Below are 19,819 nucleotides of genomic sequence, written 5' to 3' on the forward strand. Positions count from 1 at the left end.
GCATGTATTTTATTTTAAACGCAGGAAACATTGCTTTTAAAGAAACAATTGTAAATGTGGTGCTTGCCTTGCCTTTCTATTTTGAGTCCTATGCTAGCTTTTCTTTTCCTTTCCTGCACTTTTGTTTAAAAAATAATGACGCATAGGGAACACCAACTCATCCAAAAGGAGGCTATTCCTTAACACATTCGGTGACTAATAATCATACTAGGCTGGTATTCTGCGCTTACTTAGTTTTTTAAATGTTCCGCCACTGAAGAAGGTTGGAGGCCGGTATTAAATTGAGCACGTATTCTGAAAGTGTTTCTCGAACGAAACAAGCCTTCATTCACGCATGAACATTTCGACAATGTTCCAGCTTTAATCGATCATATACTCTCACTCACTCACTCACTCACTCACTCACTCACTCACTCACTCACTCACTCACTCACTCACTCACTCACTCACTCACTCACTCACTCACTCACTCACTCACTCACTCACTCACTCACTCACTCACTCACTCACTCACTCACTCACTCACTCACTCACTCACTCACTCACTCACTCACTCACTCACTCACTCACTCACTCACTCACTCACTCACTCACTCACTCACTCACTCATTTATTCCTATTCTCATTCGCTCATTCAACGCATGTGAGGCCTCACTATGCGGGCTGTGGCATCGCTCATGGGATTTCCTTCCTCTATAAAGTCGCGCACGGGGGAGTCGATCCGAGCGCCCCGTCGCGGAAGCGGCCGCCGGCGCCCATCCGCGAGGAAACAGCGGCAGCGCCTCCGTGCGACTGTTCAGCGCACGCAACGGCCGCGTTGCTCGCCCGGCGCGCCCCGGCCGACAGGAGAGAGCCAAACTCGCGCGCATCCCTCCGCCGCGTGCGTGTGTCGATGCTCGCGAGGAGCCGCCTCCTCGGAGTCCGGACCCGCGCGCGACGACGCCTCCCCCGCGCCCGTCCCGAGCGGCGACGGCTCGTGCTGGTGGTGTCCCATTGCTGGACCAAGAAGGGCGAGAGTGCTTTTTTGCCTTCCTGCTTCGGTCCACACTGGTGCGACGTGTGTGAGCGGTTCGCGTGACGCGCGGGAAGCTTCCGTTAGCGTGTGGGTTCCGCCGCACCACCCCTTCGCTACGTTGTGCTTGACCAGTGCGCGCTATGTGCTAGCCACCTCGGCCCAAGACCTCTGTCCAGCGCATCGTTCGGACAATGCCGGCGTCGGATCGCTAGAATATCTGGACGATCGACGTTTCAGACAAACATTGGTGTGGTGGCCATTACCTATTATTTTTTTTCTTGTTTGGAAAAATACCGTACCCCACTTCTTTCTTATCTTGTTTTTAGAGCAAAGCAACAGTTTGTGGGATCGTTCTTTAAGCCATATCATTTATGCAGAACTCGTCACATCTTTAAAAGCTAAGTTGCATAAGCAGAAAGTGAGATAGTGCGAAGACCAACCTGGGAGCAGGTCAACGGATACCTAGCGCACCGTTTAGTCACTTCGGCGCGTAGATGCCAAACGAAGGCTCGCAACTTGACACTGCGTCATTACTGAGACTGTACCGAAGCGGGATCAAGCATCGCTTCCGTACTTGAGAGACACTGAATCCGAGGGACGTCGTGGATTTCGCATTCGACAGACCCGGGAATATTAACCACCGACCGTGCAGTGAATGTGGGGTGCCCTCGCACTATAAGACGAGTAAGCTTTCGGGGAAACCGAAAGAAGTGCGCGCATACCGGTCGGCCTTGTTTTCATTCTGTGTGATCGTCGCCATAGAGGTGAGCGTTGCCGTGTCGTGTGTGGGTGATCCCTAGGCGCTTTCCTCGCTGGATGCGTTGCGCACCGTCCGGCCAGCCACGCGAACATGCCGGGCTTCGGTGCAGCATCGCGCTGGCGCTTTCATCTCGGCTGGCTCGTCGGCTGCTGCCTGTGGATTTCGAGGCCCGCAGGGGCCGGTGGTGAGTCGGTCGTTCTTCGACGGGCCGGGGATTTCTGCGGCCTTTTTCGAGACTCCCTCTGTTTAGCTCTTCATTTTCTCTTCATTTAGCAAGAATTACCGCATGCTCATTCCGCGAGAATTTCTTGCTCAATGTGTATAAGAGCGATTATTATCAACTTGCATGAAATCTATGAATGTTTCCATTATCTAGAATGTGGCTTACTGAATTTCTAAACTCTAGTAATGGGCTTCGATTCAGGGTATTGGAAGGAAGCGGTCGCCGACTGCCACGTACGCAGTACCAATGAACGCTGGGTGTCGGTTGTACATTTGCAGCTGAGCGTTATTGATGTTATTATTCTGAAGTGAAGAGGGGGATATAAAGTGTTCCTCTAGAGCACTGTTAGTTAAGTAAGGACATTATAATGCGAAACCAATAATTCTAATTTCTCTGAACAGCTATCATGCAGACATCTTAATCTCCATCTTAACGCCTATGGCGCACAGGCTTCTTTTCTCTATCCACCAAAGCCCATACGCATCACGACATCGAAAGGTCGCAGCCAAGCGCGCTCTTCCAAATGTTTCGGAAAATCGGCCTTTACACTAGCAACTTTTAGAAAGAATCTAAAAGATCCTTCTGCAAGCTTACGAACACTTTGCTCCTGTGTACATAGAGTAGAAGCATGACGGAAAGCAAACAAACGAGCAAACGAATGAGAGAAGGTTTCAGAGACAGCGCGTGCGCTGGAGGCTTCACCAATCGAACATGCAACTCTTGCTCTAAGCGTTCTTCCTCTCGCACTGCCGCTGTACCGCATCCGCGGCGTTTATCGGGTCATCCTGACCCAGCGCGCTTCGCGCGAGCGACTGTTTGCGATGCCTGCGGGTCTATTTCTGGAGGCCAAGCTGTGTTCGCATTTTCGCCTTGGCAGCCGCGGAACAAACACGCACTTCTTCTCCGGGAGCTGCGGCGCCACCGGGCCACGCCCGCAAAGACCTCAATGTTTGGTTTGCGGCCGGCAAGCCCGACTTTGAAACGGGAAACTTGGGAGAACGAAAGCAAATCGCTTGGCTTCCGAACCTTGGCTTATGTTTCATTTCTTTCTTGTGCACGTCCCTTTCATCGAGAACGGCGGCAAAGCAAACTCATTATTTGTAGCAGTTTATCTTCCGTCGTAATTTTTTTTTATCGAGTAACATTTCTTGCGCGGAAAACAACGCAGGATGGAGAAAGAAAAGAAGACACCGACAAACGTTCTTTTCCGTCATGTGTTGTTTTGTGCGTTACTGTGGTTTGCCACCTTGTTGACTCACATGCGTTTTGATGTTGTAATCTCGATACTAGAGTGCGTGTGTGTGTTAGCGCGTGATGGGGGGGAGGAGGGAAGGTATTCTTCCGTGTGTTTTCTTTTCTTTTTCGCGAAGGCTTTATCGAAGTGATTGGCAATGGATCCAAGTTAATTAGCCAGTTTAGCTCTCTTCCTAGTTTTGTGTTTGACTGTGTAGCCGCAAGCCTCATTGATACACAATCAGATTCATGAACATTTTGAGGTAGCGCATATAAACAGCCGTTTGCCGCAAATTCCGCCATTTTTCCGAGCTCACAGTTCCTGCTTCTTAATATCAGATATAGAAGCAAGTTCCCCTTGCAGCGAGGTCGATGCAGCACCGGGGATTGCCACATTCGGTTTGTTGGGAGCAACGTGGTAAAAAATAGAGCCACATCTTTAATTGCTCTTTATAGATTCCTGTTTGCGGAAACAAGCAAAAAAAATCTTATTAGTCATGCCATTCGCTGGCATTTTTTATTTGTTCGAAGTTAATATCATTTTCGGGGATCACGGTGGCGTGCAAGTTGCATCTTCATAATCAGCGAGCTTTTATAGCACGAGGAAGGAAAAGTGCTGAATTTTGAAGCGCGATTTTTTTTCGTAATTGAGCTCTCACAAGTAGGCAAGAAGTTCTCTCTCCGGTCAACTTATAATAATTAATTTGATATTGTCTGTTCTCTTTTGTGTTCTGAAAATTCTAAAGAAAAACAAATATCCCGAAGTATTGGTAGACGGTAACACACGCGCAACGTTCAATCAGTTCAACTAGACATGCCATTTTCATTGCGAAAATTGCTATCAACTTGCATGTCCTAGCCCCGCCACGGTGGTCTAGTGGCTATGGCACTCAACTGCTGACCCGCAGGTCGCGGGATCGAATCCCGGCCGCGGCGGCTGCATTTTCGATGGAGGCGAAAATGTCTGAGGCCCGTGTACTTACATTTAGGTGCACGTTAAAGAACCCCAGGTGGTCGAAATTTTCCGGAGTCCTCCACTACGGCATTCCTCATAATCATATCGCGGTTTTGGGACGTTAAACGCCAGATATTATTATTACTGCATGTCGTACTGGGCCCAGGAAGCTCAACATACGAAGATCATTTTCCTTGCGTTTTCTTTGCCACTACTATGTATGCACGATCGCGGAAGCTTTATTGTACACAGAACTTGCTGTACATAAAGTCGACACCGCAAGAAGAAACAAAAGCAGCGTATGTTGCACAAAGGTACACTACCGTATTGTGATATATCAGCGGATATTTATGGATACACACATTTTATAGACACACGCTCAAAATCAACCAAAGTACAGTTCCAAAACTCTTACGAACGCAGATTTATCTTTCTGCGACCGTTGAAATTTGTAACCACGGTAGAAAATCACGATAACTCGATCAGTGTTCGTCCATAAAATTGTCAGCATCGTTTTGCATGTCTGATGTGCTACTCTGCGGTCGCCAGGGTCGATTTAGGCAAACGCCTTTTATGCAAATGTACAAGGAGCTTTTCAATAAGGTCTCCTGAATGCGTTATGCCGTGTTATTCCCTAATGTGGTGATCAAAGGTTGGCGAGGGTCATAAATAATGACACCTCCACTGTTCCACGCAGTGGCTCGCATGAATGATATGGTTACTTCATTATCATCCGTAACAAGATTTTATCTATTGCTGCCGGGGTCGCTGAAATGTCGAGAGCAGGGAATGAAGTAAAATATATCAGTGTATTCATAGACCGCTGCGTCGGGGACCCTCTGTGTGAGCCTTTGTTCACTGTGAATAAAACTCTACGCTCCTTTCTTTCTTTCTTTCTTTCTTTCTTTCTTTCTTTCTTTCTTTCTTAACCAACTTGCACTATCCTTAGTTTTCCTTTTTTGTTCTTTTTTTATTCATTCTGTTTCTGTGTAGACATTGCACCCATATATATATATATATATATATATATATTTGCTATCTGCTGCCTTTTGGCTCTGCGTTTCTAAGCGTGAACTGGTGCCAAGAAGAGTAACCTATTATGCTGTATTGTGTGATATTAGTTAACGTTATACGAGCACTTTTGAGTAGTTACCACATTAAGTCCACGTTCGGTTTTCTTTATGTCACGGGCGCTGATGGTTCGCGGCACTGAATGGGTTTCCCTCATTTTTTTTGCCTTAGCATTGACATTTCAAATGCGCCCTCCCACAACTGCTCTTCGGTTGCAAAAGCGGGAAAAAATAAGTTGGAGCCTTACCGAAAAGCCATGTCTGAAAAAAAATTTAGTCTATCGAACTAAAGAAAATATCATTGTCCCGTGTTTCGAAGAAACCAGAGCCGTAATTGTAGTCTCAGCTGGTGGCTCTGCATCCATGAAGGATATGCATAGTCGCATTCTTGCAATACATTGTCTGCATTCCCTGCTAAATAAATGTATGAAACTGGTGGCTGCCGTGTCACATTTGTATTGAGAGTTTGTCACTTGGTTCCTTTGTAGGTTGTATTTTTCTGTCTATATTACTATTGCCACCGATATACTTACAACTTTTAAGGTTTTGTTAAGATATATTGTGTTTTGATATTATTGTTAGTTATCTATATTTACAAATGTGTAAATTTTCCCGTAATGCGCCAGAGCAACGTCACCGGCTTCTGTTACTGTGCTCACATCTTCGTTTCTTGCATTACATTGTAATGATTTCGTAACTTGTAATCACACGCTCAAGCACGCGCGCACACACACACACACACACACACACACACACACACACACACACACACACACACACGTACATACATACATACATACATACATACATACATACATACATACATACATACATACATACATACATACATACATACATACATACATACATACATACATACATACATACATACATACATACATACATACATACATACATACACACACATACATACATACATACATACATACATACCATAAAGAAAGAAAGGAAGAAGAAAAGATAGAAAGAACGTCCCTACTATTCATTTTAACTTCGCATTTCAATTTATACTGCATGCTGTTACAAGTTATTTGTCATGTTAAGTGGCACAGATGTATAGAGCACTCTCATGTGATGCCGCCAAAAGCAATGAGTTGCCGTCTAGTTTCAAGCTAAATGTTCATCCATCTCTTCCTTACTCTTATTCTTTTTTGTGTACCCTTTCCTTTCTACTATTCCCCCACCTCAAGTGCAGGGTAGCCAACCGAGCCAAAGCTCGGTTAACCTCCCTGCCTTTCCTCTTCGTTTCTCTTTCCCTTCGACTGCTACGAAAGACGCTTCGGCAAAACACTGCTTTTCCGGACTCCCTCGACAGACGTCCCCACAGGTGTGCGCAGGGTTCTTCGTTAGGGGGGCCAAGTTTCGCCAAAGGCCCCCCTGCCCCCTCCCGCCTTTCGCTGTCTTGTTGGCCGAGTTCTAAAGAAATCAAGCTCCGCAATTAATGCAAAAGTGAAAATTAAGCGATCACGTGCTTCTCAGAACGGCCTGCCATTGGTCCCCGGCTTTCCAACGGTGTAGGTAGGATGTAAATAGCTCTTTGAGTGCAGCATCACGGGTCCTCGGCTCCCATTATCGTCAAAAAACATGTGTGGTCATAACCGTGCACATTAAAGAATGACGTAAAAAGTCCGACTGAGTAGGTTAATCGCGAGACAACATGCATCAGCGAAGCTACCAAGGAGAGAAAAATTGCGCTCTACTGTGTATTTCCGTTAAGTTTGAGGGCTTCTGTTGATTTCCTGCCATGCTTATATATCAGGTTTACAACCCAAAACAGCTTTGCTGTGGCTTTATTATTCGCGCAAAGCTGAACGTACAGGTAAATCAGGCTCTAAGTTTAGTCGCGAGAGGTGAGATAGAAAGCGGTTACGCCTCAAACAGTCGGCGTAAGTAACAAATCGATAGCGCTAAATACGTCACCAGAAGGCCGTTCGGGAAACGGAGTCCGTCCACGCGGTTTAAACGGCACAACAGATGCGACGTTGCGTAGAGCTTTCAGATAAGGCCCGCAGAGGCGCTTGAACATTTTCTCGACAGTAAATGCCTGCCGCTATATAGACTTGGTTGAGCCACTTGTCAGCCGCCAAGCGACGCGCGCTTCCTGTTCGCGACTCTCCTTTATTGCGTTTCTTTTCACTCGCGGTGAAGAACGACGCTTGGTCCCCCCCCCCCCCTCCCCCCTCGGCTACTGCCGTCTTTGTGAGCGCAAAGCGGGAAGCGGCGGCCAATGCAATGTTTGTCACCCCCTGGCGCCATGCCCGGTTCAAATCACGCCTCTTGCGATGGCGGCGCGACTGCTTTCAATGGTTGAAAAATGCGCATCCCATACGGTCATATATGAACTCCGTTGAGCCATCATGGTGATGACTGTCGGTTTAATAGCCTCAAGAAAAAAGAACGAGAAAAGAAAACAGACGCAATCCTGAGTAATATATTATCTCCAGAATTTTGGCCAATATTCTTCTTCAGCTGTCAGCGATATTACAGTATATCTCCAAGATAGAGCCATTAAATTTATACAGATTGTTTTATTTTCATGTTTCTGCGTGCATTGATACTTTAATTGAACGTACTTGTGGTGCGAGAGCGTTAAAGAGTCCCTGTCACAGAAAATACGGTATCGGAGTAGGCGGCGTTGTCCGTAAGCGAAAAGCCGGGTTTTTGAGGGAAGAATCCCTATGGATGCAAATAATAAGTCAGGGTTCGAGCCGGTATCGAACTTGACCAGAGCCACCGATACCACCAGCGGGGGAAGGTGGGGGGAGAGGGGTGATTCCTGGCGGCCTTACACCGTCTGGTTGAGGATTCTGTGCTCTCAGCGTTACTCCGTTGATAGCGCAGATGTTTCAGAAGATTGTATGTTGAGCCGTAGGCTCGACAACGCTATCGCGTTTCACACTCTGAAAGACGAAGCTTAAGCGCCATCGAAGTTTTTTTTTTTTTTTTACAGTCAAGCTGCATATGGCTTGGAGGTGAGAGGCTTGGAGGTGAGGGCACAGAAACTATAACTCAGAAGCAATGCTATCATAGGCCTTCATAAGCACTAGCTTCTCTTCAGGTTTTTCAACATACGTCGCCAGGGATAACGTCCGGCGCAGCATGAATCGCTACCCATCAAATCATTTAGGTGTTCTTTATATCGTTTAAGCTAAGAAGCGTGGAAACTTGCGCAAGTCGGTAGGACATAATTGAATATGAGAACAGCGCAACAGACAAAGACTGACGATGAGAACACCACACAGCGTTGACTTTCAACAATTGTTGCAAGTCAGCGCAGTGAGGTGTTTTCTTCGTCGGTCGTTGTCTATTGCGTTGCTCTTATAATCAATTACGTTTAACCTAACGTCACTGAACGCAAAGTTTGAAGCACTCATCTCTTGGTGATAGAGAAATCAAACGCTACAACAGAAGACATTTCGCTAGATCCCAGCTCGTGATAAACACCGGGGCCGCACGTCTCAGCTTCCATGGCTAACGACCTTTACAAAGTGGTTGGGCGGGGATGTATATTTATTTATTTTTTACTTTGCAGAGCTGTTTTCTGCTGCTTCCTGGCGAGTGACACACTGCATACCTGCCGATCGAAAACTCTGTTTGGCGTCTCGGAAGTAGAGTGCACACGCATATGCGGAGTACTGTATCAACAAACAGCCACTTTGGTCAGAGGTGCCGCGGCCTCGCGACAAACATGCGCGTCGTCGGCCCGCGTTGAAGTGCATTTCTCGGTAGGGATTTTCGCGGGATTCGTAAATCTCTACACATCTAAAGGCAAACGCAATGAACCGGAGCCACCTATACTGCTTCCCTTGTTTATTGCTTTTTTTTTTGGGGGGGGGGGGGCAGTTCAGATTTGAAGAGCTCGCCAAATCGAATAGGATAGTTCGAAGGACGAAGAAGATGGAACGCTGACGCGAGAACAAACACACCAACGCAGTAAAAAAAAAAAGGAAAGCAGAACTGATGGGAGAAGGCCAGGGAGAAAACTGAGACGTTGCATCTAAACTAAAACGAGAGGCAATCAGAGGAGCCAATCTGTCACGGCTGCTAGCGCTGTCGCAGTGCCGAACATGACAGATGACAGGCGGCGGTGCTGAAATGTTTAAATAAAAGCATCGTAACAAAAAAAAAACTAATAAAGCGGGGTAGTGGAAAGAAGGAGGTGGAAGGACGAGCCGCGTGAAGTGGAAAAGCGGTGTGAGTATTGTCTCCTGAGAAAGCGTCTCAGTCGACCATAATTACAAAAACGTCAACCGACCCCCCCCCCCTTTCCGAACAACAACAGCGTCTAAAAAAGCAACAACAAACGAATATTTCAAACTCATTCAAGGGCATCCAAGGGCATCGTTAAGTGAGCAGCGAAGAGCGGTATATGTAGAGAAGGCTCACTCGCGAGCGCGTTGGCACGATCCCGAGTGTAGGGGTGCAATATCGTTTGATAAACAGGTTTCGTAACGGAGCACTCAATCGTTTCTTGCCATCTCCTGAGGAATAAGTGCGCGGTTGACATCGGCGTCGCTGCATCTATTTGCAGCAGCAAGCGGCCGTTGACCGAAGCGCCGCGTGACGCCTATATCGCGACGAAATATAAATCAGCAGTATGAGTATAGGAGGGACGAGCGCCGATGAACACAAAGGAATGGAGATATGACGCCACGCCCTTGTCGCCCCTTGGCTCACCGATTGTTTTCAGCCGAGTCACCGCATATTTCAGTTATTGCGTACTCAGCCCTGACAGATGGGTTCTTTGCCCCTGAAAAAAAAAAAAAATCGCAAGCCCGTTTATTTTTCGCTGCCCACATAATCTATAAACAGTGACTAAATCTCTCTTTTTATTTTATTTTTTGTGAAGTAAGCCGTTTCGGATCGATGTAATGGAAATTCTTGCCCTGCGACAGGAACGTCTCGCCGCTCGGCATGATGAACACGTCATTAGATTCATGTACATTGCTTTCTTTAGGTAACTAAAGAAACAAAAATTGTGAATCACGCTAGACAACATCAACCGCGTAGCACGCATTGTTACCACTATGTCGAAACAACGTCCGCAACGTTACCGCAACGTTGCGTCAACACTTTGTGCTACTATGCGTAGCTACGCGCTTCATAAGTCTATAGGCTCTACGAAGGCAACGTTTTCACATATTCTGTCTACCGCTACGCTGCCAGCTATACGTCAGTATGCACCGCTCTCATATGCTAAGAAAAAAAAATTACACCATCTCCCAGTAAAGGGAATCATGTGGGGATGCGAAGCAGCGCATTGGTCGACTTAAAGTTTCGTTCACCACGGGCACCTTGCCCGAAGTTAACGCGTCCTTGCAAGTGGAGCACACCATGAATTCACTGTGGTTTCTGTTGCTGTTCGCCATCGCGTGATTGCTGAGAGAGCTTAAAGGGGTCATGAAGCACCCTTTGGGCTTGTTGAAAAACACAACCTGCGGAAAGGTGACACGGCTATGAACTGCTCTGCAAAATATTACAGTCCTGCGCGCCGCGTAAAGGCCACAAGCGGAGCGCGAAATTGCCGTTTCCTCAGGCGCCCTCTTTTCAAACAGAGGCCGGTTCTCACTCTCGTCGGTGGGCGGGCGTCTGCACGTTGACGTCGCGGAGACATAGCATGCTCATTGGCCGATAGCCGGATGAGATGCGCTTCTTGCCACGGGGTGCTGCCACTTGCCCGCGCCGCACTCTTAGTCTGCTAACTTTACACGGTAGCCGCACTCGTGCGTGCGAATCACAGCGGGGGAGCGATCGCGTTTCACGACGCGCGCTGACGTAACTTCTTTCCCCCGTGCCATCCCTCCTTGTCTAGCTTCCAGTGCGCTCGTCGGCGCGAGAAAAGAGAGAAAGCACTGAGAGCGTGCGCCAAACCCCCGTAACTCCGCTGATTATTGATGTATTCGAGAAATTTTTGCGGCAATCAATTCGGGAGGCAGTAAACTCCGATACTAAGGTCATTAGATCATTACCTGGAAAAGTGGTTCATGAACCCTTTAAGGGGGAGAGGCCACAGCATCTTACCCTGCCCCTTACACAGGCCCGAACGCGCTAGCGCGTGCCAGCGCGTTCTGACTAGGATACAACGCGTTGGTTCATCGCGCGTCTGCAGAATCTCGTTCCCCGACGCCATCACATGATTGCTGAGAGAGTGTAAGGTGAAGAGGCCACGGCGTCTTACCCAGCCCCTTACACAGGCCCAAACGCGCTAGCGTGTGCCAGCACACATGGTTTTGTCTGCGTTACGCCAAGCTAGGACAGCATACAGCGTCCCGGGCCCCTAAAGTGCTCTGCACGTATCATCATCAAGGCGGTCAAAGAACAAGAGGAAGAAGATTTCTTGGCGCGAGCGCGCGCTCAGATGACTATGCTACACTCACAGCGGCGCGGCTGCATCACGTGGGAGGAGAGGCTGCGCCGCGGCTGCAGCGTGGGGGAGGAGAGGAGAGAAGGCGACCGAACACCTGCGTAAAGGAGGAGGGTGGGAGAGAGTAGGCGCATGCGCAGTGGAGCACGGACGCAACCGCCGGACACAGCCCCGAACAATAGCTGCTTCGCATCGAAAAAATAGTGCTAGAATGTTTTGTTTTTCTCGGCTATTTAGGGCGTTTGACTATACAGCATCAATATAACTTAGTCAAAGAGGTAGACAGTTTATTATTCACCATACAATCTCTTATCCCACGTTTTTCTATTCTGTCATTGTTTATTATGCAGCTGTAGAAACGAGGAACCGACGTGCTTGTCACATATTAAGGAACACCGGAGTTAAGTGAAACGTCAAACATGTTAACAGGATACCTCGTCACACAACTTTCGAAGTTATAAGGCGCACAGGGTTGCCGTTCGGCGGAAATGAAGAAGAGCCAGAACAGAGCTAAAGGTAGCGAAAAGTGGCCATGCCATTTAATCTTAGCGCTAAACTTGCAGCCTAATTAACGGAAGCGGTTGGCCATCTGGCATCGCGCGCATCGACCAACACGAGAGAAAAGCTTGGAAGCAGGGGCCAGTCTTTATACCCGCTTGCTATCGCATCTCCAAATAGTAAACAAAATGGCTAGTAAATGCGAAAAAAACAACGATGTTCAAAGTAGCCAGAAATTAGCCATGCAGCCAGTCTGAAATTTTGATCGCCAGACGGGGTCATAAAGTAGCCATTGTGGCAAAGTAGCCACGAAGGGCAACCCTGGACGTACAGTTAAATAACGTTCGTAAGCGGCGGCTCGTTTCATGATCCCTGTGTAGGCTTTCTTGCTGGACTGTACACGAAGTATATGATATCATAAATACATAGCAGGGATGACGTTGAGGACTAGATATTGCTGGGCACTGCAGGAACTCATGATCAAAGAAAGTCCAACTTTTTTTTTTTCCTGCACTGCACCAGGGGCTATGCAGAGACGGGCAAGAATCTGTCGCTTTTAGATGAAATAGAAGTAAACAAGAAAGGGAAAAGGACAGGAGAGGAGGGAGGAGACTGAAGATAAGTGTAGTGCGCACACTCTCGAGCAATTCGACACATTACCATACATCTCCTCATCCTCAAGATCTTCTTTCGTTCTCGCCGTTCTCACTTATTTGTTGGCGACAGCGTGTAATGCAATCCATATTGAACATCGCGGGTGAAAAATAAAAGTAAATATAAATTTGAATGGCTTTCGTAACTCGTATTGAATTCCCACTTAACACGAGCAGCGTGCCCTGCCGTCATATTGAATTGTGATTCGTATCTTTCCAGCCTATCTGAATTCTCTATTTTATTTCTTATTTCATTTGCTTCCCCAATAATGAGGTGCACTGAAACCGACACTCGTTATGTAAGCTGCGCGTGCCGTCTCTTAATTTCGCTGACTGGATGAAATTCGACATGGAACTCGTGCCTGAAGATCGGTGTATTGCCAAGGAAAAAAATTACCATTTTGAAATGAATATGAAAAGACTAGCCTGCTTGGGATGAATGCATTAGTTATCTGGAATAAAGCAATATGCTAGTATAAGCGCAGAGGCGTGATTGGAGCTCCGTGTTTCACACAGGAAGGAATGAACAACCGGATTTTAGAGACGCATTGTGAGATAGATTTTGTACAATATTAACGAAAAGAGAAATTAGACTGGCCCTGTGCCTTTTTTTTACGCTTGAACTATAGAAAGGGGTCAAATGTCTAGCCAAAGGTGCTGGGTTGGCCTAGTGTAGCTACACTTTACAGAGTCCGCAGATGCAGAAAATAGAAATTACTGCATTCCATAACCGAAGATCAAGCGCCTGTATCACCTCTACAGGCATAGATAGATAGATAGATAGATAGATAGATAGATAGATAGATAGATAGATAGATAGATAGATAGATAGATAGATAGACAGACAGACAGACAGACAGACAGACAGACAGACAGACAGACAGATAGATAGATAGATAGATAGATAGATAGATAGATAGATAGATAGATAGATAGATAGATAGACAGACAGACAGACAGACAGACAGACAGACAGACAGACAGACAGATAGATAGATAGATAGATAGATAGATAGATAGATAGATAGATAGATAGATAGATAGATAGATAGATAGATAGATAGATAGACAGACAGACAGACAGACAGACAGACAGACAGACAGACAGACAGACAGATAGATAGATAGATAGATAGATAGATAGATAGATAGATAGCTAGATAGATAGATAGATAGATAGATAGATAGATAGACAGACAGACAGACAGACAGACAGACAGACAGACAGACAGACAGACAGACAGACAGACAGATAGATAGATAGATAGATAGATAGATAGATAGATAGATAGATAGATAGATAGATAGATAGACAGACAGACAGACAGACAGACAGACAGACAGACAGACAGACAGACAGACAGATAGATAGATAGATAGATAGATAGATAGATAGATAGATAGATAGATAGATAGATAGATAGATAGATAGATAGATGAACAGTTCCAGCACACTATCTAGTAGTGATCACCAAATGGATATACTCGACCACTATAAAATACCTATAATATCGTTGGCCTTGCTCAGCAGGACACGTACCGTAAAGAATCAAGGTGCCTGTAATGTGTAGAGAATGTAAAATCAGGTCGTGTATATATATATATATATATATATATATATATATATATATATATATATATATATATATATATATATATATATATATATATATATATATATATATATATACATATATATATATATGAATGTTGCCCAGGCTCAAAAGAAGAGAGAAATTGTCTCATAAAACGGGCCATACTTTGTCGAGTTTCGTGTAGAGAGCACGAAATCTCCGGGGCGCAATATCGCTTCAAAGGGGCGCCCCTATACATCTTTTGAACGCCAGGAATTTCCTGGGCACACATAAATTTCGACGTTGCTCGGAGCACGCGAGGGTTTAGACGAGGAAGAGAGAGCTCACGTAAATGGGGGGAAAGGAAGAAGGAACGAGTGAAAAAAAAAACGCTAAAAAAAGCAAGTAAGTAGAACAGCTTCTGTCGAAATCGTGGGAGCGCAGGGCACGGCATGTCTGGTCTCGTCAAGTGGAAGCGATGTGCGCAAGCGACCGTTCTGAACAAGTGGCAGCGGCGTGGGAGGCTAAGAGAGGGAGCCAGCAGACGATGTGATGCGATGCGCTCGCTTCAGTGATAGCATCGAGTTTTCCGCGCCCTCCTTTCATGTGCGACCCCTTCGTTGGCTCCCTCTGAAGTTATAAGGCCGGCTATTTTAGCCCGCCGCGCTTCCCCCGCGCGCTACACGTTCGTTAATTACGACACATGACTCCATCTGGCGCTTCATCTCGTTGCAATCGCGAAGTGCCTCGCTGCGCTGTTGGCCGGGACGTGCCGTTGAGCGCGGTGACGTATAGGATGCGTCAACTTTGGCCTTTGTCTTTAAACTTTCTACTTCACTCGGTAGGCCAAATGGACGCCAGCCGTTTCGCGGTATGCTTCCACCTGATCTGCGCCATTAAGACGCAGTAACGCAAAGCGGCAAGTGTATCGAAGTCGTTGGTTGTTCGTTTTTCTTTTTAAATGCGAAGAATTTCTTAGCGAAGCGAACCTTTGGCACTTTAAGCGTATCTATCTATCAATCTATCCAGCCGCCTACGTCTGGGTGCTCTCATGATAGCCTCCTTAACTTGGTGTAGACCAAAATTGGCATGAGAGGGTAAGAGGGTTTGATGAATATGACTGTCGGGTCATGACATGAATAACGTGAAAATCCTGTCGCGTATGTCGTCAAACCCTTTCTCCAGACACGTGTGGCACATACCCGTTAACCATGGGCCGCGGTGTACGGGTATGCGCCACAGGTGACTTACAGTTTATATCTACCCAGGAACGGCGAGAACAGACATTATTAATTTAAATGCGAGAGCGTTAAGAGAAACCGACATCTGCAGCGTTGACCCGACGAATATAAAGAATAAAAATTATAGGGTCCCAGCAGGAATCGAACCCAAGCATTCTGCGTGGCAGTCAGGTATTGTGGCTGGTTTGGAAAAACAGCCTATATGTAGGCGTAATGTCGGTGCAACGTCAATTGTGGTTGTGGTGCTGGCTATATAGTTTTACAAGAAAGCAATATACACTACATATGTACTCCTACGATACAGGCGTCATTGACGTCTGTGGTTCCAGTGTTGGTTCCGTTTTTATAGCAGTGTAATAAACATCACATTTGTATTCCTCTGATTCAGCAAGCTATATTGAAGCTTTGCTCGACCCCGCAGGAATACATTAACGAAAGGTAATGTAGATCAAAGAACATAGCTGCTGAACATAACAGTAGACCAAAGAACATAGCTGCTGAGTCACTGCGCTCGGTTTGTGATTTGAATTCGTTCCCGTGAAAAGCCTATAACGTCACGAATACCGCGAATTCCCTTAGAAACTTTAATATACCATGACGAGTACACACAACAGCAGCAAGATGCATCAAAAACTCCACAACGATGGACGACCTCCACAGCCCGCGGGTTAAATATTCGCTAATGCAGTGCCGCACCGACGCCCATGTCGGAATCCCACTCAAAGCACGCCGATTCATCCCTGCGATTTTGAGTGCGCCCAGCTCCGTAAGACAGGACAAAAAATGCTGTCACTCGAAGCGAGCAATAACATATAATTGCTATCGCAATAAAAAGAAGCGAGAGGAACTTGACACCGTCCCCTTCCTCTCCTCCGCGTGCAGTCACCATCGAGCCGAAGGGCGCGCTGCCCACGCATTTTATTTCATATTTCTATTTGGCGTTTGTTTTTCCTTTCGTACATCCCCCTTTAACGGAACTACGCGATGTGCCCGAAATTGGAGATTCCTGGGAGCACTCCTAGGAATTTAAAAGTGAACCTTTCCCCTGTGTATGTTGTCTTTCGACAATAACACTTTTAGAAAACTAAACTGAGAGGGGAGTTATTACTGGCGCGGCCCACGTGAATTGTTTCAGCTTAGCGCGATCCATTACCGGCCTATGCGTAAGCTGATTATGATGCGCACGCACACCTTGCCCTCCGAGCGAGTCGAGTCGCCTGAAAAGTTTTACCGTTAGACACATCGAAGAGAAGGAGACAAAGACTCGTTTCGCAATATCGTAGCGACACGAAGCGAACGCGTACTAAATCTCCCCGTCAATTAGTACTTTACGCAATATTCATTTCCGTGCTCTCCGCATTGCGTCACCACGTATTGCTGAGGTTATATCACTGCAGCTACGCAGGGTGTAGTCGCTTCGCAACGCAGCGCGCGTTTCACACGCAAACGTCACAGCTCACGATAAGCGAGTTCACTCCACATGGCGCAAAGCCCGCTTTGCTGTTTTAATCTCGCAGATGACGCATTTAAACAACTGCTACAGTATAGTATGACGTGCTGATAAGGTTCCCGCGCAATTCGGCAAGTTGCGATGAACTTGTACGAGTCGGCAGGAAAGCTCATCAGCTTTCTGTACTAAACACAGCCACCTCGTTTACTCAGTTAACGCAAGCCCCGGAGCTTCCTGTTTAGTGATCCGTAGCTGCAAGTTAGACGCGAGAGCCTCTGCAATGCGGAGTCCGAGGACGGGTTACATACAAAGCGGTCATCAAGGCTTCTCGCGCCACCGGCTTATCCTGACGAGAGGTGCGAATTTCGCGCGCACAGCCAAAGCAGGAGCGGTGGCGAGGTAGTACAGAGAGGGAGTCTACTGAATAGTTAGTGAACGGCTCGTCAGTGAGGTCATGCCCAAGTAACGAATACTCCGCATTTTCGTTCCCGCGTCCGCAACTAGCGTTCACGCGCTCCGTATTGTTGTAGTTTCTACAGATGACGCCCTTGCAAGTTCTCTGTTGCAGTACTTTCGCATTGCTCTCCCTCGCAGAAGTGAGACGGTGGATTGAGAGAAAGCGGGTGAGGAAAGGAGATGCGTGGAAGGGGCAAGGGTAGCGACGAGCTGCTCAGTGTAGAAACCCCTTTCTTACCAGGACGGCTGCCGGCTCTCGCTGGCTATGGCAGCTAGGAATCATGATTAATGCGACGCCCGTTTCCGAGTCGGGGCAGAGGAAGCGAGAGAGAAAGCGCGCGTAAAAAAAAAAAACGCGGGAAAACGAAATTAAAAGAGTCAGCAAACCCAAAGTCCACGAACGAGGAGGAAAGAAGCTTGGGGCGGATGGCGGCACGGGAGAAAGTGGTAGGCTCTCTTCCGTACGGTCAGAGCCGGCGGCTGCTTCATATATTATAATCGCTTTAATGCCAGTCCGCCTGGATGGCCGCTGCTGCGCGTACGTTCCGCTTCCCCTCAGTTCGTGCGAGCGTGCGGTGAAGCCGACGGACACGGGAGGGCGACCGCGCGCCGCCGCTGCGGTTCTTTGTCGCGCGGCGATAAAGGCAAGAACGTTCAGAGCTGGCGACTCTGTGTAGTTTCATTGCTATGCTGCGCGTAAGCGCGCCGATGATGCTGATCCTTTTTTTTTTTTTGTTCTTTCCTTGGTCCGCCTGTTCTCACCGCGACTGCCAGTTTTGTTTGCTTCTTGCCCCATCCTAATGCTTTTCCTTCATTTTCCTCGTGACTTCCGTCGCGTCCGTATCGTACTTGATGGCACGTCATCAGCCTGAGTTGGCTCTTTCCTTTGTTTCGCTGCAGGCCGCTTTCCAGCTGACCTCGTTTTGATTTCGCATTATATATATATATATATATTTGCTTTCTTTGCGTTCGAGGTTTCTGTCGCGATATACAGACCTTGATGGAAAACAAAGTCGAGCTCCACGCGCGGACATCGTTCCACGATGCGGATAATTCGCAAAAGTAGATGACGTTTGAAGGAAACGGCGGTTGAAGGCCTTCTGTAACGAGCCGCTTTGAGCGCGGGCTTTTTGGTCCATCTGTATAAGGAGAAACGTTTATCCCGCGGATCTGTTTTATTACTTGTTGCTGATTTTCGCTGACTTTGAGAAAGTCGTGAAGAAATGATGTTTCCAATTTGCTTGTTGATGTTCTGTTGTTGTCAGTTTCCTTTTAGCATCGTAGCTTAAAGTACGGTGTTTTTACGATTGTGGACGTTACAAGCTGCAAGAGATCGTCGCTTCATTGCCTTGCAGCTTTCTTGTATACCTCACATTGCTTCTGCGCAGCGTATAAGTAAAATGAAACGTAAATCACTGTTCTCGCTGTGTTTTTGTTTGGTTTGTAGGCAGTCCTACTATGCGTAATCCTCATTTTTTTTTTATTGCGGATACACACATCGAAATATCACCTCATCCCGTGTAAGAGTAAACATGACAGACCGCCATCTTAATGCATGGAAGAAAGCCAGAATGACCGTTTTAGAATGTTAAGGTCTCCAGTTCACGGCTGCACAAAGATATTTCTCAATTACGAGTCTGATATTCTTTTTTTCCATTTTTTAGCTGTTATTCTGAAAGGCACAGACCACGTTTTTCTTCTTTCTTTTTTTCTATTCACTTGTTAAGAATATTCTCCGCTGAAGTGTCCACCGTAGCAAAATTCTGTACTTATGCAAACCTACATAAGAGAACACCGCACAAGAAAAACAATAAGAAAAAGAAAAATGATCTAAAGCTTTCACAATTTCAGTCACCTAAAGCACTCGGAGCACTACATGCACGCTTAATACCAGAAATAACATGTTGTAAATTTTATTTTATTCTTTACAAAATACGCGTAATGCGGAGTCAGCGCATGTGCCCTGTGAAAACACGAATGACTTGCGCTTATTTCAATATAGACCAGCTTGCAGCAAAGCCTAGAAGCCACGAAAGTTGTCGCGGTAGAAAAGTGATATAAAAATGGCACAACACACCAACGCGGGCAAAACGTCGATGGCACGACAAGGTTACTTGCGCGTCACTGACTGAAAGGCAATAATTATGTCATTCATAAAACGCTATCCACAAAGAACTGATCAGGAATGGTGGGCGCATTCAGTGTTCACAGAACGCGCTGGTAAAGTAGCTGTACTGATTGTTTCACTGCGTAAACCAACCAGAGTTATACTTTTAACAGTGTCAAATTTGATTCACTCATGTTCA

General features: G+C 46.6%; 1 protein-coding gene across 3 annotated transcripts in view; it reads left to right on the forward strand.

Moving 5' to 3' along the window:
• Window positions 1-875: 875 nt before the first annotated feature.
• LOC119393565 (hemicentin-2) overlaps window positions 876-19,819 on the forward strand; it is a 271,691-nt gene continuing 252,747 nt past the window's right edge. The window contains exon 1 of one of the 3 annotated variants that reach the window (XM_049416281.1): window positions 876-1,959. In XM_049416281.1, the coding sequence (XP_049272238.1) occupies window positions 1,866-1,959 (94 nt within the window). In that variant the 5' untranslated portion in view covers window positions 876-1,865. The remainder of the gene's footprint in view (window positions 1,960-19,819) is intronic. The other 2 variants (XM_037660666.2, XM_037660668.2) reach the window with 2 other exon arrangements.

The sequence above is a fragment of the Rhipicephalus sanguineus genome, chromosome 5 (genome assembly GCF_013339695.2).
Source record: "Rhipicephalus sanguineus isolate Rsan-2018 chromosome 5, BIME_Rsan_1.4, whole genome shotgun sequence".
Lineage (NCBI taxonomy): Eukaryota > Metazoa > Arthropoda > Arachnida > Ixodida > Ixodidae > Rhipicephalus > Rhipicephalus sanguineus.